The sequence below is a fragment of the Nyctibius grandis genome, chromosome 20 (assembly GCF_013368605.1).
Source record: "Nyctibius grandis isolate bNycGra1 chromosome 20, bNycGra1.pri, whole genome shotgun sequence".
Classification (NCBI taxonomy): Eukaryota; Metazoa; Chordata; class Aves; order Nyctibiiformes; family Nyctibiidae; genus Nyctibius; species Nyctibius grandis.
Window position 1 is genome coordinate 5,653,967 of NC_090677.1, and position 27,218 is coordinate 5,681,184.

General features: G+C 38.4%; 1 protein-coding gene across 4 annotated transcripts in view; it reads left to right on the top strand.

Moving 5' to 3' along the window:
• CTNNA3 (catenin alpha 3) overlaps positions 1–27,218 on the top strand; it is a 515,833-nt gene that overhangs the window by 308,922 nt on the left and 179,693 nt on the right. For all 4 annotated transcript variants that reach the window (XM_068416489.1, XM_068416488.1, XM_068416490.1 and 1 more), the window contains one exon: positions 19,289–19,381. In XM_068416489.1, the coding sequence (XP_068272590.1) occupies positions 19,289–19,381 (93 nt within the window). The remainder of the gene's footprint in view (positions 1–19,288; positions 19,382–27,218) is intronic.

Consider the following 27,218-nt stretch of genomic DNA (forward strand, 5'->3'; position numbering starts at 1 on the left):
AACAATTTAGTTCTTCATCACTAGTTCTTTAGTATTGATTTTACTGAGTGATTGAAAACCAAAACTACTTCTGTCAGTGGCAAAACTCCACAATGACTGCATGTGTAGAGGTCAAACTGATGGATTACTGCAACATCTTTATTAACTTTCAGGATATCAGAAGAGAGCAGAATCTTTTCTCATTCATCTTAGGAGCATAATCAGAAGACAAGAAGGATGAATCCTGTTATGTAGAAGCTTTTAGTTTTCCATAGTTCAATGCTAAGGAATTGCACCCCCAGACATAAGATACAAGTGTAGGGCTTGTCGTTTTTTTGCTGGCATTTTTGTTGTTACTATTCTTTAACACGTAATATACTTTCAGTTGTATTATCATATTATTACATCTGTGTCAAAACAGCAATTAAAGACCCTAAGTTGAAGAGTATATCATCCAACTTAGATAAGGACGAAACATGAAGCAGTTAGCGTATAGAGATATGCGTGCAGAATATTGGTCAGCATTTTGGGAATAGAATGTACCTGTCAGCAGACTAGGAGGACATTTCTTGTAAATAAGATGAGCACTTCTAAGCACGATCAATATTTATGAATGGGAAGTGGAATTTCATTATATTACCATACTAATTGCTAGAATCAGTCTATCCTTGACAAATTAACTCTCCTCTCTTATCACACACATTTTTTTTTACTCTTATTTAGCTAGTTAACACAATGCTTTGTTTTTGAGAGGAAATCCACCTTCAGTTTGCTAATTGCTATGCATCCTCAGTTTGTGTGATTCAGAATTCCCACTTAGCACTCCCCTGTTTGTATCTGCCTTTTTCACTTCCAAGAGAGACCAGTGTACAGCCTGTCTGTTCAGGCAGGGTTTAGTTAACGGCACATCCATGAGACCGGGGCAGCGGAGGTTCCTTTCTTGCACGTTCTTCATTGCTGCAGTTCAGTTAAATCCAAAGATCTTACTGGATCCATTTTAGCAATCTAGCTGCTGACTTTGCTAATTTTAGCAAATCCATGATTAGCTAGGTTTATAGCAAGCAATACCAATCTAACTACAAAATAAAAAAAATACACTTTTTCTTTTTACTTACAGATAATTTTTTTCTCCAACTTTTTTAAAAATCAAACTTTTAATGTCTGAAACACAAATTTAATGCCAGTAAGCCCAAGAGTTAGGTTTAAACCCCTGTTTTCCCATTTCAGCTAGAATTCATTTCTGTGCTGAAGGCTCCAAGAGTCCTTCAGCAAACTGACCTGCTTGTCAAGATGATGTGACATCTGTCAATAAACAGCATAGACAGCCGTACTGGTTACAGCCTACAAACCCTCTGTTGTCAGGTGTTTGGTTGGTTGTTTGCAGATAGAATGCAAAAGGAAAGCCTAAAGATGGTAATGGCATTTGTGGAGGGTGTGTGGAATTATTTCTAAAATGAAGAGCTGCACAGGAAAAATGCACAAATGCTTTAAATGCAAAAACGCTTTAAATGCAAAAATGCTTTAAATTCTAACAGAAGCAGCCTGGCAACAGTAATTGAGAGGTGGCAGGCAGATGGAAGGAGGCATTTAAAGACAGACATCTTGTTCTTGATGTATTGGAGCTGGTAGATGGATGCTTAATGGAGAGCTAATGTGGTCAAAATAGTGAATTAAAAAAATTAATTCAATTAAGTTAGCTTAAAGTCAAGCGTGTACTTCTAAGCGTATGTAAACTTTAAGACTTTGAACCTTGCTATTTTGGGCCTCACAGTTCCAGCACCCTGCAGCAAGCCCTGAATTCATAATGTGAGAATTTTTGCACCTTTATGTAATTAATCAAATAAGGCCCAACTTTCGTATTACTGATTGAGCTTCAGGTGATAAATGGTGACATTTTCATTAATCCTCTTAATCAGCCTTTATTGCTAAGTGTGAAGCAAGGGAACAAAAGATAAACAACCAAAAGATTTATGAGACTTTTCTATCTGAGGGGCATATTTCAACAGCTAGAAATGTCAGTCACCTAGTATGGTGAGGCAAGGGTATACTGTAAGTTATGTGAGCTCCAAAAGGGAAAATGTCTTGGTTCAATATGGACTCCTCATCATAATACACCCAGTTAACATATTTGCTGATAGCATAAAGACAGCTGACACAAATGCAGTGGCGGTAACTTTTTTCTTGTATGACTGCAGAACCCAGATTTAGAAGTTCCTCAGAGTATTAGAAATTGTGCAAATTGTGATTCCGTCCTATGTCTCCAAAAGTCTCATAGTTTTGACAGTACTGGTTGGTAATGAGCCAGTCATCTATAACAGAATAATTCTGAAGGTGCTAAAAAAGGCACATGTTATCAAAATGTTAACTTCAGTTTACTAAAGCTTGTGCTTCTTAAATACCAAATATCTCTGTGAGTGTGTGTACTTGTTAGGGTTTGTTGGTTTGTTTGTTTTTTTTTTCTTCCCCTTGGAACACGGATGCTGTGATATCTCATGAAGGAGGAGGTTTATTTCTGTTGGTGGAGGTGCTGAATATTCTTTGTTCTATGTGACCCCCTATGCAAATTGTCAGAAGTGCATCTATTAGAGGCTGTTATCTTTCCGTCAAGTGGTCTGACCCCTATTGGGTCAAATTGGCCAATGGGATCTCAAGTTCTTGAGAACAGAGAAACATATCTATATGTATAACATATATGTGTGTGTGTATATGTATATATGCATGTATGCATAGAGAATAGGTTTGCATTAATTTCTCCTCTTTTGGAAACCAGATTTCTAGCCTAAAACATGAGGTTTTGTTGTAAGTTGTTATTCCACAGGCTAAAAGAACTCAAGAGGCATATGGATGACAGGGAGGTGACTAGAGACAGCCGAGATGGCTTCACAAAGGGCAAATTGTGCCTGACTAATCTGGTAGCTTTCTACAATGGAGTGACTGTGTTGGTGAATAAGGGAAGAGCAACAGATGTCATCTGTCTTGACTTCTGTAAGGCCTTTGACATGGTCCGATACAACATCCTTGTTGCTAAATTGGAGAGAGAAGAATTTGATGGATGGACTGTTTGATAGATAAAGAATTGGCTGGATGGCTGCATCCAAAGAGTTGCAGTCAACAGCTTCATGTCCAAATGGAGATCAGTAACAAGTGGTGTCCTTCAGGGGTCCATATTAGGACTGGTACTGTTCAATATCTTTATTAATGACATTGACAGTGGGATTGAGTTCACCCTCAGCACTGTGGATGACACTAAGCTGGTATAGTTGATATGCTTGAGGGAGGGGATCCCATCAGAGGGACCTTGACAGGCTTGAGGAGTGGGCCCATGTAAACCTCATGCAGTTCAACAAGGCCAAGTGCAAGGTCCTGCACCTGGGGTGGGGCAATCACCAGTACAGACTGGAGGATGAATTGATTGAGAGCAGCCCTGAGGGGAAGGACTTGGGCATATACTGGTAGATGAAAAATTAGATATGAGCCAGCAATGTGCACTTGCAGCCCAGAAAGCCCACCGTATCCTGGGCTGCATCAAAAGCAACGTGGCCAGCAGGTCGAGGGAGGTGATTCTGCCCCTTTACTCTGCTCTCGTGAGACCCCACCTGCAGTGCTGCATCCAGCTCTAGGGCCCCCAACATAAGAAGAACATGGAGCTGTGGGAGCGAGTCCAGAGGAGGGCCACGAAGATGATCAGAGGGCTGGAGCACCTCTCCTATGGAGAGAGGCTGAGAGAGTTGGGGTGGTTCAGCCTGGAGAAGAGAAGGCTCTGGGGAAACCTTATTGTGGCCTTTCTGTACTTAAAGGGGGCTTATAAAAAAGATGGAGAGACATTTTTTTTTTCCCCCCAGGGTCTGTAGGGATAGGACGAGGGGGAACAGTTTTAAACTGAAAGAGGGGAGATTTAGATTAGATATAAGGAGGAAATTCTTTGCTGTGAGGGTGGTGAGACACTGGCCCAGGTTACCCAGAGAAGCTGTGGCTGCCCCCTCCCTGGCAGTGTTCAGGGCCAGGCTGGATAGGGCTCTGAGCAACCTGGTCTAGTGGAAGGTGTCCCTGCCTGTGGCAGGGGGGCTGGAACTAGATGATCCCTTCCAACCCAAAGCCTTCTAATTTAAGAGTATTTTCTAGAGGATCAGGCAACAAGTTTGCTCAATTTAATCGCTTCTCTAGGAATCTTTCTGGGTACTTTACCACTGCCAAATGGTTTTAGAACTCGTATTTTTTTCCCCCACTGTCAGGGTGATGCTTTTTACAAGACTGTAAAATTATTAATTCACATTAATAATGTGAATCCTTGAATACATTGAAATAACTGAGGAATGTTCTTGTTCTGAAATGGAGTTTGTGCACAATACCTAGAGAGGCTAATATCATGTGTTTGAGGCAAGAAAACAAAAAGTAGGACAAATCCTTTCATAATACAGACTTAACAGCATAAATACAATTAAAAGAATAGTGGCTGAACTCTCCTTTTAAAAAAAAGCAACGAAATTGTCAAGAAAACATACCCTGGGAAGCCATAGACTAGAATTTCTGATCACAAGGAAGGCAGGTGATCTTTGTTTAACAGGGAAGTTGTGTGGTTTTGTTTTTGACAACCTGTCTGAGACAAAAGGCACATACTGTTAGGTATTTCCCTTTGGTGTAATTCATCCTCTGCAGAAGCTCTTCAAAAGAAACTGAACAACAAACTCAAGCAATATGCAGTAATGTAACATAGTTACTTGCAAGGAGATCACATTGCTCACGTTTTAACATCATTATATTAAACTGCTTTTTAATAACTGCTGGCCTAGTATTCAAAATATTGAGTTCATGACAAATTTCTAGAACTTTCTTTTTCTGAAAAACAGTCTGGTCCTGCTAGACACCAGGAGCCTCCTGGCTAGACTCACTAGGACAGAATTAAAGTATCTAGGCATGCTCTCTCTTAATGAACAGTCCTCAGTCGCAACGCTATCAGCTGTCTTTTACCCAGCCAGTCCGGTAAAGGGACAGGCGGACAGTATATATATATCCCATGTACTTTTGCAATGGGAAGTTCAGATCACCATTCCGAGTTTTAGCTTAAGTAACACGTACCCTGTCAGCCCTTTATTAGGGCTTGCACAGAGATTTGTTTCCTTTGAAACATATTAGTAACCCCCCCATCTCTTACTCTGTTGTCGTTGGATGGATGTCTTCTGTCTGTTAGGATTGTTTCCCACCTGTGCATCGCTTTACAGTGATGAACAGTGAGTTCGCTTGCCTTTTTTTCAAGGTCAGTGCACTGTAAACAAGATAGAGTCTCTGTAGGAGTTTTGTCAGTGAATTTGGTAGGATCACAATCCTACACTTTGAATTCTATCCACATGCTTAAGGGTGAGCCCACACGATGCCTCAGACTGCATTGCAATCTGTAGTTTGGAAATCTGGATGATTGTATGTGTAAGTTTCGGTTGCAAGGCTTGTAAACGGTTTTAGTGTTTTCCTTTGTGATCAATTTTACCTATCCTTGACCAGAGATCACATTGCAAAAATGAGGCAAGAATTACTTATAAAATATTTTATGAAGCTTCAAACTCAATTAACATGCAATAAAGACTTCCACTGACACAGAAACATTTTATGTTAGTACAACATTTATTCCGTGTGAACTACAGTAGCGAGGAGACTACCTCCAGCTCCACTGCAATTGGAATTTGCTGTCTGTAGATGGCTTTCACAGTAGCTGCAGGAATGCAGCTCATGACACCATTCAGAAAGAAAAGAAAAACTAATAAAGCTGAGAAAAATTACTTAGATATTCATTTAAGGGATAAAGGAAGGGTAAAAATGAACAAGAGGATTAATTATATTTTTACAAGATATTTGAAATGTAGCCTATAGCGAATGTATAAGAATATACTGTAATGCAGTAATGACATGTTATGCATAAGACTATGCTATGTGCCTGTGGCACAGATCAGACTTTCACCACTGCAGCAGTGTAACATTTATTTTGCTTTATAGACCACTTAGTTCTCTCGTATACATACATCTCTGTACTTCATTACGAGTGAATTACGGATTGCTTTATAGCCACTGCAAATACAATTGGCTTTTCATAAAAATATGAAACAGCTTTAAATTTTAATTTAAAATTTCGTTTCACTTCAGTATGGGAAGTTTTTTGAATAGATTTAGCATACACCCAGACCTCGTGCCTGACCTGTATAGTTAGTTAATATTAAGGGGGAAGAAAACAAAACCACTGTCCGTAGGAGATCACGGTGTTTAAAGTGCCCTTTCACGAAGCTACTCTTTCAATGAAAAGCCTCTTTTAAGGTTTTCAGTCACGGGCCCTTCTGCCCCGGCTGTCGGTGTCGCCAGGGCCCAGCTGGGCCGTGACTGTCGCGCTCCGCACCGCCACCCCTCGCCTCCTGGCGGGGGAGCGGCCACCTCTGCCCTCAGCCGCCCACCCGGCGCCTCCCCACCGCCACGGCCTGGGCCGGGGGAGGGCTGGCTGCCGAGGCCTGGGCGCCCATTCGTTAGACTCAGTCCCGTTTCAGCGCTGCTGGCCTAGGGCGCGTTCAGGCCGCGGTCACCAGATCACCCTGGTACAGAACCAGGCGGCAAGCGTGCCCCACCCGGGGCCCTCGCGGCCGCCATCTTGTGCCTGCGGCCGCCATCTTGTGGCTCCGCCCCCTGCAGCGCCCTGCCCCGCCCCACCCCTTCTGGAAGGTTCTGGGCCACCTGGCAGCTGTGGCACGGTGAGTGACAGTGGGTCCTGCCCAGCAGGAGCAGGTGGGCTTGGTTGCATGTTTCTCTGTTGAGCTTTTAATGTAGATTGCTAAACATGCGTTTTTGTCTTCTGGAAGGAGAATTCCGCCATTCCTGGCCGAGGCTTTTCTGAGGGCCGAGCTGCCAGGTGCTGAGGTGAAAACTGCGTGGCGGGCAGTGCATGGCCCAGAGCGTGCAGAGCAATTCAGGCCGCTAAAAAATAGTAATATCTGTGTTTTTTCTTCCTTGTCAAGTTGCCCCTATTAAGAGGTGTTGTTTTCCTTTTGCAAGCAGTAAGCTCAACGGCCTTGTTGTTTTAAGAGCTAGTTTTCTGCAGCATAAAATCTAAAATATCAATCCGTGAGGCAAGGACAGAAACGTATATTATAAAGAAGTACCCATTTTCCTAGGTTGCCAAATTTTCTGTTCTTTGAGTCAGAACATTGGCTTTTTTTGAGATGCAGGCCTGAATTTAAGCAGTAATGAGCTTTTGGGAGCACTTGTGTGAGCACTTGCTCACCAGTGGAAGCGTGGGTTATACAGTCCAGTTTAGTATTTTGGTCACTATTTGTACTTAATTATTATGTGTTATCTTTATGCTTAAAGCTGCATGGTGATAGAGTGTTAAAATAGTCCTTCTCTGGATATTATTTTTTCAAGTCCTGTTCGGTGGAAGCAGGTCAAGAATAGACTAAGGGTCTTTATAATTACTTTGAAAACATTATGGTGTATTGTATTCTGTGTGGCTCTGTAAAATGAATGCATTTTTTGTTTATGGTAGATAAAAGTTTATGCATCTGTGTTCTGTGATTTTTTCCTGTTTTGAATGAGGCTATATGAAAAGCTGTACCTTGCTTTCTGGTAATCATTAAGGTAGTCTTCTCTACGAGTGTTTTTCTGAGTTACTTGCCTTTATTTTAATTCCAGGAAACAGCTGTTGTCAGCATTTCAACTGTTGGAAGGCCTGGGAGAAAAATGAATCATCCAATTAATTGTAAAGTGTAAAACCAAAAATTTTTCTGAAAATAAGATTTTTTTTTTTTCTATGTGCAAATATGCTGTGAGGATTGCACACCATTTAGCCTTGAATTGGTGCTATCCTGTTAGAAAGGTTGAAGGGAGAGAGCTGGGTTGGAGAAAGATTCCAAGAATACTGAAAGAGAGACTTAACTCATGAAAACTTCTGAAATGGGACTTTTTTCTTTATGAAAAAACAGTATTTGAAAATAATTATTTAAACACATCTGATGTATTTGTGTGAAGTAGGAGGAGTTGGTGGTTGTGTATCATGTAAGGTGCTTTAGCCTCTGACCTGCTTTCTTAAGTAAATTTCATCCTCTCTTAAATTGGGAGATGAACCTTATACTTGCTCTGGGAAGGCTTTCAGAGTGCTGGAATTCAGTTATTGTCACAAGCTGAATCTTGGAAAAGTTGGATGACGCTTTTTTGTTGATTTGTTTTGTTTCTGGAGGGCGGGAGGACCTCTTATACACTTTTGCATGGATATCAGAAAAATTACTTCTACGATAAAGCATTTTTTCCCATTTGAGGAGAAAGCTTTTCAGGATTGACATTAAGAATGCCTAAAGTTTCAGATTAATCCTTCTTGTCGTACGGTACGAAAAGATACGCAGTTTTATACTGTTTCCCGTTTTTGTTATATATTCATTCTATCTATGTTTTAATTCGGATTTTCATTATAGTACTAACCAATTTGTATCATTATTAATAAGTTAGCAAATACTCCCTTCTTTGATACTGTGTTGTCCCAGTTTACTGACCATGTATGCTGGTATACATGGTTGAGTGGCTTTGTGTGTTTATTTTGCAGTACTGATTTGGTTCAGTTAAATATCTGGGGAGGAAAGCAGTGTGTTTCTGGAAAGTCAGTGACACCTTTTAGTGCAAATCTTAACCAAAGTTAGTGATAGTATTTGGGATTTTCACAAGTGAAGTGAAAATAGAATCTTGTTCTATGCATTAGTATGTTTTAATACTCCTTTGGTTGCTACTAATATCATTAAACGGTTCAGTAGTTTGCAGGGAAATACAAAGTTGCTGCACTGATTTCAGGGTTAAGGATATGAGATATTTTTTTTGCTCTTAGCCCTGTGAACTAAAGGACAACCCGTCATCATGAAATTTTGTTTGTTGTCTCAAGAAGAGATTACTTTTTAAGAGGACTTGGACACGCCGAATTCTGTAGTCAGTTTTAGAGGATAAACAGGTTTACTTTTTTTGAATTTGTCGCATGCAATTTGCAAGACAGTACTGTGTCCTGCAGAAAATGAAGTGGGTACTGTTAATGGTGGATGTGTGAAAATTAATATCAAAGTTTGTATGGCTGATGTGAGCTGCTTTATTTCTGGTAATATGATGAATTGAATTTGTATTATTGAGTAAGAGTATGCTTGTATTTCCTGGTCTTGTTTCTTTTCAGTGGTGGAGAAGAAAGCATTTCTTTTGTTGCTGAAGAGTTTATGTGTACTTCTAGGTAATGTGCATTAACATTCTGCATGTTAAACTTTATTCAGCTATAGCTAACCCTGAAGGTGTTATTGTTGACTGTCCTATTATTGTCATCCTGGATTTGACTGTAAGTGCTCAGGCACCACATACATCTATAATTCTGTACCAGTAGTTAATGAGTGTTGGGAATGAACTAGAATATAGATTAACTGCTGCTCAGTGCAAAAAATACACATTCCAGAAACCTGTATTGCTATGTACTTTTCTATGTTGCTGAAGCAGGTGGTGAGTATTAATGCCAGATATAAAATGAATTGCCATACTTTCTGTGGAGGCAAAAGTTCTGTGAAGGGCTGATCCTGAGATAGATTAAATTCTGAAGGTATGTTTTGTTGCACTGATCTTTCATTTTCTTTGATTATCTGTGGGTTTATTGGGGGGTTGTCCCCCCTATGTAATGATTTTTTGGTAAGTATTTATGATACAGTATTTATTACATTTCTGAGTGGTTGTTCTCTGTAACTTTCCAGAAGGGAGTTCTGTTTTTCATGTATTGTCAAGTTAATTAGTTTATGCTTATATGATTGACCTTTTATTTATAAAAATATGTCTGTAGACAGTTAAACCAGTCTAGGGTGTTGCATCAGAACAGTGTGCTTAAAGCATAGCTGTTTTTGTAAAAGAATAAGTACCTAATTTTTGTAGGGGACTGCTTCGTTTTGAACTCCCTTAAGAACTGTTGCATGAGCTATGGTTTTGTTTCTCATTCCGAAAAAAATCATTTAGTGTTTTATTTGTTGGGTGTGCTACTTCTTCAAGGAATTGAAAAACATTTACATTGAAACGAAAGATAGAAAAATACTTTCTGGCATTGTAACTAAGTGATTACACTGCTGGAAATAAGTCTGTTTCTTCTCCTGCTCCACTAATATTTATTAAGTGCTAAGTGAGAGCTGTGATTTTTTTCATTTTGTTAGCATACCAAAGTCGTCTTAGCTCACCCTGATTTAAATAATAGAGGGTGTATGCATCTTGGAGGAAATATGCTGCATCTCCTGGGATTGATTTCCATCTCAGTTAACCAGTCAGAGGCAAAGAGGTGAAGATTTTGATTCTGACAGCAGGAAGAGTCTTAAGATTTTGTGGCTGGGGGAAACAAAGGTCACCTGAGTATGCTTGGGTATTTGTATGACAAAACTATGTGTTATTTAGTCTAACAGAAAAATCCTTAAAATAAGGGTAATGGATATTGTTTTGTAGAATAATTGAATAATGAGTAATAACAAAATAAATGAGAATATATTCATGCATATGTTTGGATCTTACCTTTGTTTTATAGAGGAAAAGGGCCTGAAATCTTGAGTATTCTGACAACAGTTTATTATGTATGTTGTATTTGCCTCTTTATTGTTTAGGTGCAGGAGATAGAGGCTTACATGCAGGGAGGAAAGGAAGAAAGAAACGTTCATGCAGAAGGAAAGAGATCCTTGGGAGATTTTAGACTGAAACACCTGGGGAGATACAAAAAGATTAGTTGATGGAGGGGGAACAGGCAAAATACTGCCTTTCATAAGACAGTATTTTATTTAAAAAATGGAAATTATATGGGATATTTGGAATTTGAAATGTATTTGTTTTGCGAACTGATTGATCCACCCTGATCCTTAGTGACTTTCACTGGTGATAGATGTTTATCGGATCTTGCTAGTGTCAGACAGTCGAACCCAGCTCACTAATACGTTTAAAAGCACTTCTGCCTGTGTGGTGCTCAGTTCCCTCAAGGACTGTATAATCTGGCAGTGAGTTTTGATCACTCCTCTTAGATGTTTTAAGGAATTGGCTAATTCTATGCATGACTGATGGCCTCTTTCTCTTGCTCCATGGTTAACTGTTATCTTACTTGCTGTGTTTGTTGTCAGGCTGAGATAAGGAGCATCAAAAGGTTGGTTATTGGTTACGTGATTATAGAATTGGATAGTCACTTTCTCTATTTGAAAACCATGCTTTTTGTTGGTTTAATGTAACATACAACATCTCTACCTGCTGCTAAAATAAATTTTTGTCTTTATACTGGCATTTTTTTCTGTCTGCATGAAGAAAAAGGCAGGGACAAGGCAGTAGAATGGTAGGATTTTAGTTAGTTCTTTGCTTGTCCTAGTCTCCTTTTCAGGTAATTTTCTTTACACTTCTGTACTCGTGGTGCTGCTGGAAGGCCCTCTGTTGCTAACATTTCAACAAACAGTGCTAAGGGACAGGTTTCATGAAGTAGTTTACATTTAGATTTTTCACTTGCTATTATGTTTGGGCTCATGGAAGGACCTTTCTTCAGGTATCAAAGGCCACTTTGTGGTTATTGCAGTAGATTAAGTCTGGTGCTGGTGTGGATGTTACATTTTTTGGGAAACTGTCAGTGAGACACAGGTCACGCCTATAGACAGTTTCTGTTTAGTGGACTCTTCAGCTAACTTGGGTTGCCAAAGCACAAATGTAATCCAGATACAACCTCTTATCTTTGGTTGTAACCAGGGCTCTGCACACTGAGGCCTAGAGAGGGAATCCTTAACTTAGTTCTTCAGCTGTCTTTACTGTGACCCAAAGCAGTGAGAGAAAGCTTAATGGGGCTCTGCATCAAGCCTGACACCTTTATTGAAAAGGAAATTATTTCTGAAGTGTTACTGTGCAGAATTCTCCCTTACACATGTGTGATCTTTGCCTCAGAGTATTGTGTTTGTTTAATTTATTTTCCTTTTTTTTTTTTTGGCTGAGGCCCAGTTTATCAAAACAATCTCCTAAATGAGCTTGTATGAGATAAGACTTGTTTGAGCACGTGGAACTTGAAATAAACCGGTTGCAGTGGATTGTTCTAGATTTACATTGGTTAAAAAAAAAAAAAAAAGAACAATCTAGTCCATTGGTATTCAAATATCCTTTATTAATTAATTATGGAAATAGAATCTTTAGCATGCTTGACAAATAACATTACAGGAAACATTTAAAGTTATATAATACTCTGAGGAGTTTCTTCATGTTAACAAGGTAGTTGGTTACAGTCGAAAAGGGCAGTGATAAGCCTTGGGTGTACCAGGTAGAGCTAATTTTGTTGAATTAGTAGTGATTATGCTGTAAATGGAGTACTATGTAATTCAGTTCTGCAGAAAAGGAGAGACAGACATGCAAAATTAAGAGAGGTGCAAAAGGAACCAAAAGATGAGTGAAGAGGCTTGCAGATGCGTAATGCCCCACAGTCGTTGAATTCGCAGATTCAGGAATCTTTCGGCAAGAATGGAAGGTGAAAAGCTAAAAGAGGGAAAGCAACATAATATCTGTATCCTGGTTTCATTGGGATTTTGTGTCAGTTTGTGGCCAGCCATGGTGATCAGGGCCATTAGCAGTTAAATCCAGGGCAGCTGACCCAGGCTGGCCCACAGGTGTATTCTATAGCATTGACATTAAGTTCACTATAAAAGGGAGGGCTTGCTGGGGAGAGGGGGGGCTGGTTTTGCTCTCTTCTCTTCTGGCCTTTGTTTCTTCCTCATTGCTGACAATTGCTATTCCTGGACAACCTGCTGCAACCTGTAGCTAAGTATACTTTTGTGTGTTTTGTGTTAGCATTTATATTGGTTTCTTTATTTTATTAAATCTGTTTAATTTTAACCCACGAGTCTCCCTCTTTTTCCCAATTTCCTTCCTCATTTGGGAAAGGGACATGGGGTGAGAGAAAAACTGTTATTGTTTAGCCTGGGGTGCAGGCTAAACGAAGACAATATGTTAAATGTATTTTTTCGTTTGATTTCTAACTTTATTCCTACAAAAGTAAAAACTAGTAAAAGTTAAAGTAATAGCGGAACTTTTGACCTGAAGTATTTTAAAGCATTTTATAAACAATGCTAAAATAAAATATAAACTCTGGCAGCAGCTTATAAATAGCTCAGTATTACTATTTGACTTTATCTGTAAAGAAATTTTTACAGTAGAAAATGGGTTGAAAAACAAGCAACATTGTGATATTACTTTATTGCTCACTGGAGGTAAGTTTTCAGTCCACAGGAATTTGTTTTTTCACTCTAAATGAATTTTCTAGTCTATATAAGTTTTATTAAGCTCATAAAAATGCACACAGTAATCATAAATGCATATAAAAATGCAACAATGACTAGGAAACATACATACATCAATGTAGCCCTTTCCTTAAAAAGTATGGAGTCATTATTTATTGTTGACCTGCCTAGTTTTTCCATGGCATGTTTTTGGACAAGCAGTAATTTTCTTCAAAAGACTTTTCAAGGCTTCATGAATAAAGCTAGTGGTAGAAGCTAAGAATACATACTAAACTTGTGGAAGATAGTGCAGTATATGGCAAAATTAGAAGCAAAGAATATATAAGTACATTTTTTCATTTATAGTTGGAGGAGAGGAGACTAACACTTAAAATCAATTTATGTGGAGTATCTAATTTTATACTAAAAGCCATTTTGACTGCTGTAATGCTGAAATTCAAATGTTATTCCCCAGTTCAGTATTCATTTGCTCTCAACTCCTGCAGATGAAGTATCTTCTGGACTGTGATTACTCAGGATTAGTCTCTACCTCAATGGATTCCTTTATTGTATTTATGTCTGTTTGTGTTGTTGTGTCCCATCGACCCTGTCTCGCCCCCATATTTCTTTGTTTGTATTTGATGCCCATCTCCTTGGTGGTTACAAAGATAAAGCTTGATGGATCAGAAGGTCTTTGAGGCTTTGCCTTTTGTGAAACTTCTGGCAAAGCAAGGTTCTCATCTTGGTTTGCGCCTTTTTAACCCCCTACATTACAATCATCGTATCAGTGACTTGGTAAATTCATATAGGCTTTAAAGTGACAGTGTATCTGGTTAGTGTTCTCAGGAGGTATGTATAAGAAATACTTGTGCTTGGTTTTGAGGAACACCAATAGGTTTGTGTTCTGATCTTTATTACGTGCATTTAAAAAAAAAAAAAAGACTGGCAAAATGACAGGTTCAGTATTTTAAATTTTTTACTGAAGTCTGTATTTGAAATCTTGTGACACACAAGTTAAATTTTCTTGAAGTCTGAAACGTCCGATTTTATTTTAGGCATTTTTCCCTTGTTTTTGATTAAGAGCATATTCCAAATACTTAAATATCAACACAGCACTCTTCATCCAAGGCCATACACACTCCCAGCATGCTCTTAAGCCTATCTATAGGGTTATCAATGGGAGGGATTGGGTTACCAGAGAATTCTTCATACTATGCTAAAAATTTTTACAAAGAACGAACTTTGGGCCTAGCCTGCAGTGTGGTGAAGGACCTCATTGACCTTAGGATAGGCAGAGCTTTGGAAGATCTTTGCTCAGTGAAAGGAATTTATTGACAGGAAATATTTACTACGAAGAATAGGAAGTCTTCACCACAAAGAGGAAACACGAGTTTTCTTGGAATTAACAGCTTAGTCATCCATAGTGATTTACAGTACAAGTTAGGAGTCCAGATAAAATTGTGAGAAGAAACTGAGCTCTTACTGGGGGAGCAAGGGGGATCACATCTAAGGAACATATTGCTTCATTTTGTACAATTTGCATAAGAGGAATTTAGTTAGTTGGGAGACTTACCTATTCCCAAGAAACTACTCATATTTTTGGGAGTTAATGCAGTAAATTTGACTGAAAAAAGTCCTCGGGGGTGTATTTAATCCTTAGTTTTCAGTGTGGACAATTGAACAATAGAACTGTTCTCAGCTGAGAATGAAATGGGTGGTGGGGCAGAGCAGTGATTTACTTAGTCTTTTGCTACTTAAAAAGCTCACATTTGCATTTGGCTTTGCACATATGTTCTCACCTTGGAGTTAACTCTGAACCATGCTTCATTCTTAGACCACTGTCAGGCTTCCTTGAGTCATGACTGGAAGGTCTTCCCCAAGGACTCTTACCAACAGGATCATGTTTTCCTGTCTCTTTTCAGCAAATTCAACATGGTAAGACCTCTTGGTTCTTTCACAGTGGAGAGACAGTCTCAATTTGCATGTGAACTTCCACTTGTTCTGAGGCTCTTAATGGATGTGGAACACTTTTCTTTTGTCTGCAAGAAGGATATTACATTGTCTTCATTACCTCCAGCAATATATGGCTTTAGGGCATTGGCTGTTGCAAATTATCCCAGCCTTCTGAAGAATCTTTCCTGTCACACCTTTCCAGAGATCCACTGGAAGTAATTGGTGAATCTCCAAGATGTTTTGCATGTATGTATTTTCCCTTTTGCCTTGTAATCTCCAGTGGAATGCATTTGGAAATCCAAGGTTGAAGGAAGCTCAGGACTTCTTAAAGTATCTTCCGCTTGGGGAGTGAACATTAGGGTACACAGTGTAAGTGCACTTGTGTGAGCACAGTCAAGGTAAAAAACCTTCGATCTCAAAGAATTTTTAGCAGTGCAAACTTGTTCATATGTGACGTATCTCAAAGAGCCTCTAAATAGCTCTTCCTTTTCATTTCAATTGTTGTATTAATTGATGTTGCTAAAACTCATCGTGGATTGTTCACTGTTCTTCATGTTTTCAAGGAAGAGCTGTGTAACTGCTTTTGTAGTATCTCAGAAATGTTCGGAGAGAAGGGTTGTGAATAGACTTGTTGCATTGAGTAGTCCAAGTTGAACAGATATGCTTTTTCACATGGTTAAAAAAAAGACTTGAAAAAAATTTCTGATGGCTTTTTTTTGTTGTTGTTGTTTTTAAATTCTGTTGGAGCTGATTTCAATCAGACCAGCCTCCAAGAAAGCTTTGTCTTTGTCCTGACAAACTTTGCTCTTCAGAAGGAGAATGATTTCTGACTGAGAGGAATCATGGCGTCTTCATTTTGCAAGTTTGTTTATTTTGGAAGTTGTAGTGTGCTTGGGCTTGAAGTCCCTTTAAGGAAAGCTAGTGACTCTCTTGGAGATTACAAAAGAAATGTGATGTATTTCCATAGCTTATATTGCTGAGGGGAGAGACTGTAGCATAATAAAGTATTTGTGCTATTTGACAAACCTTCCAAGATGTGCATGATACTTTTAGGAAAGTAAGGTGATAGGACTTCTGTGAGCTAGGGATTGATTTTTTTATGGGTTATAGGCGTTTAGTATTGATGAAACAGCTTGTCATCCTTATTAGCAACATCACAACTTTGAAAGAGACTTCAGATTCTCAAATGCCCTGCCCTATGCTTGGAAAAATTACCACCCCCCCGTCTGACTCCTTCAGTTTGATTTATTTAGATCATTGTGTTTTGGATTTGTGTTCAGGCAATCTCTTCAGGAGCTGGTGAAGGAAATACTAACAGTTAGTGTATTGATGGTTGAGACCATGGTAATGATTTGCTAATGTCGATCAAAATAAAAGCAAAGGACTAAATTCACTGTTGGCGCTGTATTATGAATTCCAACTACCCAGCAGAAGTGTAACATGATAAATATAATTTATTCTACAATAGCCAAATACTATTTTCTTTAACTTCATTAATATTTAAAAGACATCTAATGTAAATAATATAGACCTCTGGTGGTGGTTGTAAAGTGGCTTAACACAAATTCCTAATGCTGTTTGTGCTTTGAGAGTACTATTAGGAATTGAGCCGTCACCAAGGAATACTTATAGCTGAAGAATCAGGAGGAGAAGCATAAGATCAGAAACAGTTTTGCCTCAATATGTATTAAAAAAAAAAAACCATGGCTGTTGATTTCAAATAAAAGATAACACTTGTGGATTAAGAGATCCTTCCCAACTTGAACACGTTTTGTCAGAGAAGAGCCATACTTTTTTACCCTTCTAGTCTTCTATGTGATCTGGTAATACAGACATAATTTGTCCCCAGGTTCTGATCTGCTACATAGAGCTGTTGGCATAGATTGGTTTGGAGTTTATTCTCATATTTTGAGCAGGGGTTTGGACTACGTGACCTCTGGAAACTTCTTCCAACCTAAATTATTATTCTGTGATTCTATGACACAGTTTACGTCAAGGACTAGATTTGTATGGAGAAGTTTCAGCCGGTGCAGCTGGGTTAAACTGTCTCTTTATCTGCCTTGCTTATCAAGGCAGGGACAAAACATCTATTGCTTATGGCAGAGAACTCAATCTTAAAACTGTTCTTACTGATAAACACGAGCTATGTATTGCACATGTTTGCAGTACAAAGAAATTAAAACTGAAGTTTTTCTGGGAACTGTGAAATGAAATTGGAAAATGTGAGGAACCTTATGGCAAAAAGAAAAAGCTAAGAGTTTGTCCTGGTGGAATGGCTTATATTGACCTTTTTTTGTTTGTTTAAACCTTTGAAATGTTACTCCTTTAGGCATTGAGGAGCTCTTTAAGAAATAGATCAATAATATTTGCACTGAGCCTTGTAGAGTGCTGCTTTTTATATATGATGGTATATTAATGCAGTGTGAATGAATGCAGTGTTACATTTGGGATACACAAGCAGCTCAGTGACTTGGGCAAATAAAATCTTCAAACCAATGTGAATTAATTGTTGTAACCAATATTGAAAAACCCTGACCTTCAATCCAAAGAAAAATAACGAATTTTTTTGGAGGGGAGGGAATAGTGTCTTTTAGAGTTGTATTGTGATGATACAAAAACATCAGTAGGTAACTTAGAGCTGAAGAGTCAGGAGGGGAAGCATAGGATCAAAAACAATTTTTCTCAAATACTATGTTAGAAAACTCATGGCAGTTGACTTCAAATAAAAGAGAATACAGTTTGAATGCATCTATGAAAACTGGATTTCTTCAGTCTTAACCCGTGTTTTCTATGTGGATAAGATAACGCATCACACAGGTGGGGAGACAGTGAGTTGTATTGGAATACCAGGGATAGGTTCATAAAATATTTCTGTGTAGGCACAGGTGTACATGGAAGGCCACGCATTCTAGCCCTCATCCTCTTCAGAAAGTGTCTTTACTTGGTCTCTTCTGAACTTTGGATAGGAAAAGTAATTAATTTGGCTATGCACCAACTAATTCCTTGTACTTATTTACATCAAGTAAGAGAATAATAAAAGCCTTTGGTAATAGATCATCATTGAACTATTGTTCTTTGTTAGAAATAGTGTCCTAAAATGTTGATAAATGAAGATTTGCTTTTGTTTTGCAGCATCTGGACTGTAGAATTCATTGCATGAGTTTTGAATAATTACAAATTAACCATACATAGCTATGTTTATATGTATGTTGGTGTTTGCAGTGCTACAGAGGTCTATTTCTCAGGCAGTTCTTGATCTACTTCAACATTGGAGTGCCATATATATAATACAGCTACTTCAGTGCAGGCTGTTGAAGACTAACAAGTGTGTAATAGTTTATGTAAGGACCTTACATGACTTCAGTAGGATGAAAAGGTCTAATGGATCCCAGTATCCCAGCCCCTCTTGTGCCTTTGTCAAGCCTGTTTGTTACAGCCTGTTGATGTTGAGTTGCAGTGAGCTGAAGTGGGTGGTCTTTTTCCTTCATCTCTTCAAACTCGTTAAACTGTGGAGCATCATGGAAGAGCTTTTTTCTCATAAAGGAAGCTGTATCTCCATGTTGCAAAGTAAAATAAAACAGAAGATCAACTTGTTCTTTCACAGGTTTCAAGTTTCCTTATAAATTTTCAATGTAAGTTGCACTGATATGACTGTTTCAGTAGAAAATCATACTGCTAATTGAAGTAATGGTCTGGGGATAACTCACGGCATAAATCACTCTGTATTTCATTACAAAAAATCAAGGCAAATGTTATTTGATGTCTAAGGTCTTAAAAGTAAGCTAAAAAAAATTAAAAAGCTGGACAGGGTTTGAAGGGCTCTGAAAAATTAAGAGGCATGATCTTACATTGAAATTTCTTGATATTATCTAAACACCACTCTGCAGCTATTATGTGCTGAACCTAAATTGGGGAGAGGTCATGAGATTTCTTGTTACTGTCACCGCTTTACATAGCTCCTTTTTTTTTCCTGTATTTCCTTGTTCACATATGTTTTTCAGCAAATTAATTTCCCCAACTAATGAAGACTTTCTAGCAGAGATGTTTTTGGCCAGTTTGAATGTCTGGGGATGAATACCTGCTTATAAAACTGACTGTTTGTTTGTTTATTTAAGGTTGCTAATCTTGCTTGTTCATTGTCAACAAATGAAGATGGAATGAAAATTGTCCAAATGGCAGCTAATCACATCGAGACTTTGTGCCCACAGGTATGACTTTTTCAGTTAATTCCCATTATAGTGCACTGAGCATACACTGTATTTTTGTCACACAACATAGATGTTCAGTCATGCTCTTTCAGTCTGAATTCATATTCCTTTCATACTTAATGTAGTAAATGGAGACCAAAGGATAAATCAAGGGCAAATACTCAGTTAATTTGTTTATTTTTTCCTGGTGGTTAACACAGGAATTGTTAATAGTCTGTATTGATTGGGAGTTTTAAAAAGCTGTAAAAATTGCAATTGAAGAAGCGTGCTGCTCTGTTTCTGAAACTAAACCTGATTGAATGAACAGTGTAACATGCTAGGTGAATTGGGACTATTTTTACTCTTAAAAAGCAATACATATGTTGACTTTTAACTTGAAATATTATTACCACTTAATTTGTTTTTTGTGTATGTGAATGTTCAAGTATGAATTCTTCTGATTATTGCCAATTCAAAAGCTTGAGCTTTTGTCTTGAATGAAGAACAGCACAGCTACAGATAAACTTCTGGTACTTAATATCTTATAAAAAGTGTATTCACTCTGTATTTGTCACGTTCAGAATTATAGAGATATAAAAAGTTATGTGGTTAAATCTGTTTAGAGCAAAGATTTTACTGATTTGTGTGAATCTGATTTTGACTGTTTGAGCCTTGAGGCTGAATAATTTTAAGATCAGTTGTTCTTTGAAAAACACCATAGTTTAAATAGTGGCCTAAATATTCTTAGCCTTTTGTGTGTTTGAATGCTAAATGTAGCTGAAATAGAAGGTGAAGAGCAAATATTAATAATATGTTCAGTTACAAACTTGAGAAGTCCATTTTATGCCTGTTGAGTAAATGCAAGACTTGGAGAAAAACTTCTGTTAAGGAAATGTGATATTCTGAAAATATCACAGATCAGTGTCTTCTCTTGAATCATTCAGTTTCAATGTCTGTTTTTCTAACTTTTAGTTCTGTGTTTCACATCACACTCTTATTTGATTTAATGTGTTACTGGTTTTGTAAGAAGATTGCTGGCTTGTAGCAAGAATTAATGAATAGCTTCTTCCAGGTTCTTTGTTTCTCCAGGGGTACAAGTGCACCTTTATAATACATTGTTATGCATCCAGATGCAGCTTCTAAATTGAAAACCTACACTTTTGGTATTGAATCTGATACCAGAAACTCCTAAAATCTTATTTTGACTAAAATACTGATTTTCTCCTCAACCATTTAATTTCCTAGGGTTTTAATTTCCTATAGTAAAATGGAAGTTTCTTGTTTGTTTTTTTTCCTTTTTTTTTAACCTCAAGGTAAAACAGGGGTGAATTACTATAGTTCTGTTTAAACCGAGAATGTGGTATGCGTATGATAAGATTATATTACTATTAAAGGTGTATTCATTGTACAGGATTTGCTGCTCTCTTAGAGAATGACCATTCCTTGCTAAAGTAGTTGGCATCTTACCTAAGTAAGAAATAGCAGAATAAGGCTCCTGCATTTTTCAGTAAATCAGATTATGCTGTATAATTTAAAAACCCTCCACAGGGAAAATAATTCTCTCTTAAGATCCCTGCAGGGCGTATCAATTAGAGTTTGGAATGGGGAAATTTGCATGTAGAACTCCCCAATGCTTTTAAATCTTTAGAGTCAAAAATGGGATTTTACGTGCTCTGAAAAATATATTTATTGAACGGAACCATGTGATTTGGATTGAAATCTGAAATGGTTGAATTAAAACGGGGTGTGGGGGGGAACCCAACCACACCCCAGTCCCCCCAGACACACCAACCGAAAAAACAGCAATGAAAACAACACCTACAGAAAACAACTTGGAGTCTTGAGAGTTCTGCAGATTTCACCAGCAAAACTTCCCATGTAGCACTGAGGAAAAGGCAGATACAGTCTTGGCAAATCCTGGAGGAAAGCCTTTTAATTGTTAGAATTCACAGACATGCTTATGTTATATTAATTACACTGTACTGTAGTTAAAACTTAGAGGATTGATTCTGAACTCTGACTATATTTTTTTTCTCAAGTGAGATTACTAGCAAATATTTTGACTGTTCAGTAAATGAAATAAGCTAGGCATGTATGTTAGAGCTGATACGAAACACACAATGCCTGTTGTTCCTGACATTGCATGAATACTTCATGAGAAATGAGTTTTAAGAGTATTTAATAATGAATAGAATAAAGAAATGAAGAGCTGCTAGCATATGTTTTGATGAAGGAAGAAGTATTTCTGTTCATGTTACTAGCTTTTGGTTGTGAGAATTTTCTTGAGTGTTATCAGGTAGGTAAAATCTACAATGTCAATTGTTCTGTGTGGGAGTCCATGTTAGATTCCTGGTGTGCAAACAAAATCATGACTTCCTCGAATGCATGAGAAAGAAAGAAAAGGAAAAGAACTCACAAAATCAAACACATTTCTGTTTTTGAACTGCAGGGATATAAATCTGTAGAGCTGTTTTGCTAATACAGATCTTGGGTTTGTTCCCCTTATGCTTCAGTTCAGTAACACATTTGAAGTCATCTCTAGTTCTGCTAGTAGCTAGTCCTCTAGAACAGGAGAAGATGGTAAACTTATCAATATAGAGATGGAAAGGAAACCAGAGGTTAGCAGACAAGAGTCTGGCTTCTCTTGTATAAATTCTTGATAGGTTTTTACACTTACCTCATATTTGGGGTAATCAGCTTTCAGGTGGTTCAACAAGTATGTCCGGCACACCAGGCCAGCATGAGGAACAAGAGAGAAGAGTCAGAAAAACCTCTGTTTATGTAAAGGGAGGATCTAGCCTGTTATTTGACCTGGCTTCTGTGTTAGTACTGGCTCCTCCTTCCTTACCTCTCTTAAGGTAGGCCTCTGGTTTTGCCGGGTTGGGGAGCTCTGCTGAGGGATAAGCATGAGGAATAAGGATGCCTTCTGCAACAGGCTCTGAAGGAGGGAGGAGGTGAGAAGGAAGACATTGATCAGATCTTGGATAGAGTTGAAGGCCTTAGATCTGTGACTTAAACTGAGGTAAGACCACAGTGTTGGGAGAGAACAGAGAAGCAAGATTGAACAGTAGCCAAGGTAGGTGAAGGTGTCACTCACGTTTGTCAGAAACACACGTAGTGGAGGTGCTGTGATGCACATAATGAGAGACAATGACATTTTCCTCCCTGAGGGAGTGGAAGCCAGGGAGTGCCAAGAGCATTAATGCAAACAGATCCTGAGCTGCTATTTTTGAGGGGAAGAATGACCTTGAGCCTAAAGCTGGAACAGATGTTTCAAAGTGGAGATCAGAAGTGGGTAGTCTCAAGGCAGCAGCTGGGAAGAGCTTCAGCATGTCAAATGGCTCTGGCTAGAACCTTTTATTAGCATAAAGATGCCTGGAGAGTTTTAAGGAGCAGAAGGTTTGGGCTTGGTTTGGCAGAACCCTACCCAAAAAAGCGAATTTTAGGCTCACTTCCTTTGCAGATGAGATCATGCTGACTCAGATCTTGCCAGAGCTTACTACTAGTGACCGAAACGGCACAGGGTGATTAGTTCTGCAGTGAGCCATGTCCGTTCCGGTATGTCCTGCAAGGAAACAAAATGCAGGAAAAATACAGGAATGTTCATGGTTTAGCTTAATCTTTTTTTGGTGGCAAATAAACTTTGAAAAATCATTCAATCCCATGCAATATTTTTATCAGATCTTTTAAAAAAGACAGGGTATACACTGGTGTAACCAGAACCTCAGATCTTAGTATTTTTAATGAGTTCTGTTTTTCTCTAAGTATTGAGAGATAGAAACCATCTAGTTATAAAGCTATTAGGTGAGAGGGGAGTCTGTGTAACAGGAAATCCATTAGAGGTTGAGTTGATCTTCATATTTAAAAAATAAAAATTGAGATGAGGGAAAATAGCCTTAAAAAAAAAAAGTGTCTACATCTTGAGCTATTTTAAATGTATGTAAAACTGTCAGCTTGTTTCTCTTCTTAATTTGCACCTAACCAAGAATATATCAGAACCTAAAGCAGATATTACAGCATATTTCAGAACTAGTTCCTAAGCTGCTGGGGGAAGTTTGCAAAGACATAAATGTCCTTCTTTATAGCTAGCTATTGTGGATGCAGAATGGATTATGTGGAAGACATTGGTTCAATGGATGTGAAATGCATGCTGAGCCACTGAAATTTGTGGTCATTTCTGCTGTGAAGTGTAGATGCTCAGATAGTGATACTGGCTCTGAGAATGCTGTCTGCCTGAGTCTTACCTTTTATTAAAGCTATTTGAGCTATTGGCTAAAAAGTAGTGCCTATTACACATCATTTACTGAGTGCATATGATGAAGAGTGGGTGCCTTGTGGTACGCCAAAAACTTTGTCACAAGCAAGACAGTGTTACAACCCATAGTAGGTCTGGATGCTAGGGTTTATTTAAGAACCAGGGAGATCGGTTTTTACCTTGCTTGTTGATACTACATGCTCAGTCATTTGTTTTCCCCACAATGTTCACTAGGTCTTGACTTTCCTTCCCAGCAGGGAGATTGCTGCTAGTCCAGGAAGGCTGGGCAGAAAGTTTTGATAGTTTTGTCCTGTACATCTACTCGCAGACACCTATCTTGGGCCTTACTGTCCAGGGTCCCTGGGTGTCTCCCAGTATTTGTCTCCATGTATCTTCCTGACCTCTAGGATGTTTCCTCACTTCCAGGACTGTTTCTCCAGCCAGGATCTTCATCAGCCTCCTTTTGGTCCTGGAAACCCTTGATTTTTCCAAGTCTTAGTGTGTGGATGGTTCATACAGTGGCTCTGTTTTGTGCATCTTTATTAATTGGATGACTTGGGATATGTTAGTTTTGTTTAGTTGTTAATGGAATTTAAAACCAGCACATACCAGTTGCAGCTAGCTAGTAGCAGGCTTGAGCGCGAGAGTTGAGTCATTCATCTTCCCCTGCCCCAGTTACCAGCTTGCCTATAAGTGTTCACAATTTAAGCTATTTTTTTGCCTACCACAGCCCTACACCATTCTGAAGAAACCATGTGGAAGTAGGGGAGGTGAGTGAGTGGACTTTTAATTGCAGAGCATCAGGTACACAGCCGCTGTAAGACCTCATGGCTCTCAGGCATCCAGGTGGATTTATGTGTTTGACTCCCGTGGCAGGATATGATGCCAAGGGCACCTTCCAGCTTGCTTTGAAAAAGAACAACTTGCAGTACAGACGAGACTGTCCAATAGAACTATGCATCATGCTGCACCCGTTACATGAGGAGGCTGAGTACCGAGATTTGTATCCTGATATGGTAGAATTTGTCTAGTGAAGTATTTATTGCTGCTTAGATGGAAGCTGGCTTACTCTTAGTCCTTGGCACTCTACCTAAGGGCATATTTCTTTTGAGAACCATGGAACATTCGGTTCTGTATTCTCTCACATGCTGGTGTAACAGCAGTAAAGGCTTTTTTTTTTTTTTTTTGCCTTGATGACTAATTATTGAGGAAAAGTATGAATGGGGAGATGTTATTTTTAAAATGAACTGCATGCTTCTAATGTATTTTGACTTCCAGTTTCACTACTGGTGTATGTGGATTGTCTCAGTTTGGAAACATATTTGAGATTTGATATGATTTTGTTTCATTTTGTAGTTGATGTGTTAGTTCTCTTGATGTCTGTAATACCTTGATGCCTCTAATCTTAAAATTGTTTTACGGTGGAATGCCCAGTTGTAGGTGGGGTTTGGCATCTCTGATAGCATTTCTGCCCTGCACTGCTAGTTCAGAACTTCTTACTGACAACAAGATTTTTAGTGTCAGTAAGCTTCATGTCACAGGCTTTACTCTTTCCTATTCATATTGGTTTATTGAGTTTGTAATATTCAACAAATGGATATCTAAGTGTGTTTGGTTTCTCCCTTATCCTATTTCTCATTCAGTAGAAATGTCTTTTGTAGTTCATTTAGTGCCCATACTTTCCTTCGATTCCCACCCTCATTTACTTTGTACATCTGCACGTACAGTTCCACTTATGCCTTAGCAAAACAGTGTGCAAGAAGTTAAATTGGTGTACGTGGAAACAGGGGCATAAGTTTGTTAGTCCTGTTCCTACAACACTTCTAGTTCAGCTGTGAGGAAAAAGTTGTAACAAACTCCAAAAAGCTAATCAAGATCTGACTAAATTTGTAATTCTGTAGGTATATGAAAAGGAGTGAGAAATGCTGAACAGTTGAGGTTAGACTCTAGCAGCTTGGAGTGATGACTCATGACAGCAGACTTAGCTTTGAGATCTTGCAAAAACCTTCTAAGAATACTTCACACCAGATTTCTGACAACTTTTAAAATGGGAGAATTATATTATTACAAAGTATCCATATTGAAAGATCTGATTTAAAAAAGAGAACGTTTCTCTGTTAGATTCCATGCTTATGAAACTAAACTGCCTCTTAGAGAAAACCCTTTGCTGTTTCACTCCAACTTCAGTTAGCAGGGACACATGGTCTGACCTCATTGGGCCCCATAATTTGCTCTTCTCTATTCAAATTCTGTTAGAAGAGTCCATCTTCTATTTAGGCTCCTAAATTCACTGATCAAAATGTAAGAAACTGCTCAATACTTCTGTTGTTCTCAGTGCTGTTTGCAGGGGAGCTCAAATCATGTGTTTTCACTCATAAAATCCTGCACAACTTCATGGGGCATTTGGGAGAGAGACTGCTGTCTTTGTGATGGGTTAGCAAGGACACAAGGTGTTTTGGTATGTTCCCACTCTTGAAGGATGTTGCAGAAATTTCCAGTGCTTCTGTTTAAATTTAAGAGCATAAAAAAATATATATAGACTTAACTACCCTCACTCTGAAAACTCTCAGGGACAAAAGATGAATGTTCTGGTCATATTTCTTTTTGCTCCGTTCCTGAAAACAGCCCTGTTAATATTCTGCTCTAAATCATGCTGTTACTATTTTGTTTTGCAGTGCATTAGGACCTGTTTTGGGTGTCTGGCTTTGCAGGGTTTGTTTTGCTAAGATGTAATTTTTCTTTCAATATAGAATTCCATGCAGAAATTAGATAAAACACAGAATTACTACTTTTTAAATGGGGGCTCTTCCTTTTCCCACAGAAATAACTCTTTGACTAAGAACATCTAAGGTACACAAAAGCATCTGGTAAGCATCCTATCTCAGTGCAGTTTTCCATGTGAAATTTCAGCACTTTTACAATCCAAATCGAAGAGTTTATTTCTAGACAGGTGTATCTTGTCATCTTTCAAGCAATTGTTTGGATTATGTTACTTAACATGGTTTAGTAAAATCACACTGCAAAATCTACTGTTAGTAAATTCTTAATAAAATGGCTGACTCACAAAATGGAGTTTAGACATGGCCAACAGTCAAAAGTCCTGCTGATAACTGTCTCTGAAAAAGAGCTCCACTATGCTGCAACCCTGCTGGTCATAGACTGGAACAGACAACGTGTGGTATGTATTGACCTGTGTTACCTGAGCACTGATATCTGGCATACTTAGTGTGTGGTATGTGGGGTTCATTGTTGCAGTTGGATTTTATTTTTATATTTACTGTTCTTTCCCCTCCTGCAATACTTTTAAAAAGATTATACTAATGAAAAGGGCATAATACTTGACACATTTGTGGATGATACAGCTCTAATTCTCAGTGCCATCCTTTTTTTTGCTGCTTGGAACTTAATATGCTGTTAGTTATTTTTAGTATCACTTGGTATGTGACTATTAAAATACCACTAAAGATAGAAGCTGAATTTTTGGCTGTGTGAGCTTGTAAATAAATCAGTAGTTCAAGTAACATGCAGAGGCATTAGGGTAAGCAAGATGCTGAGCTGATCAGTGGGAATATATTTATACACATCATATTTCCAGGCCATTCA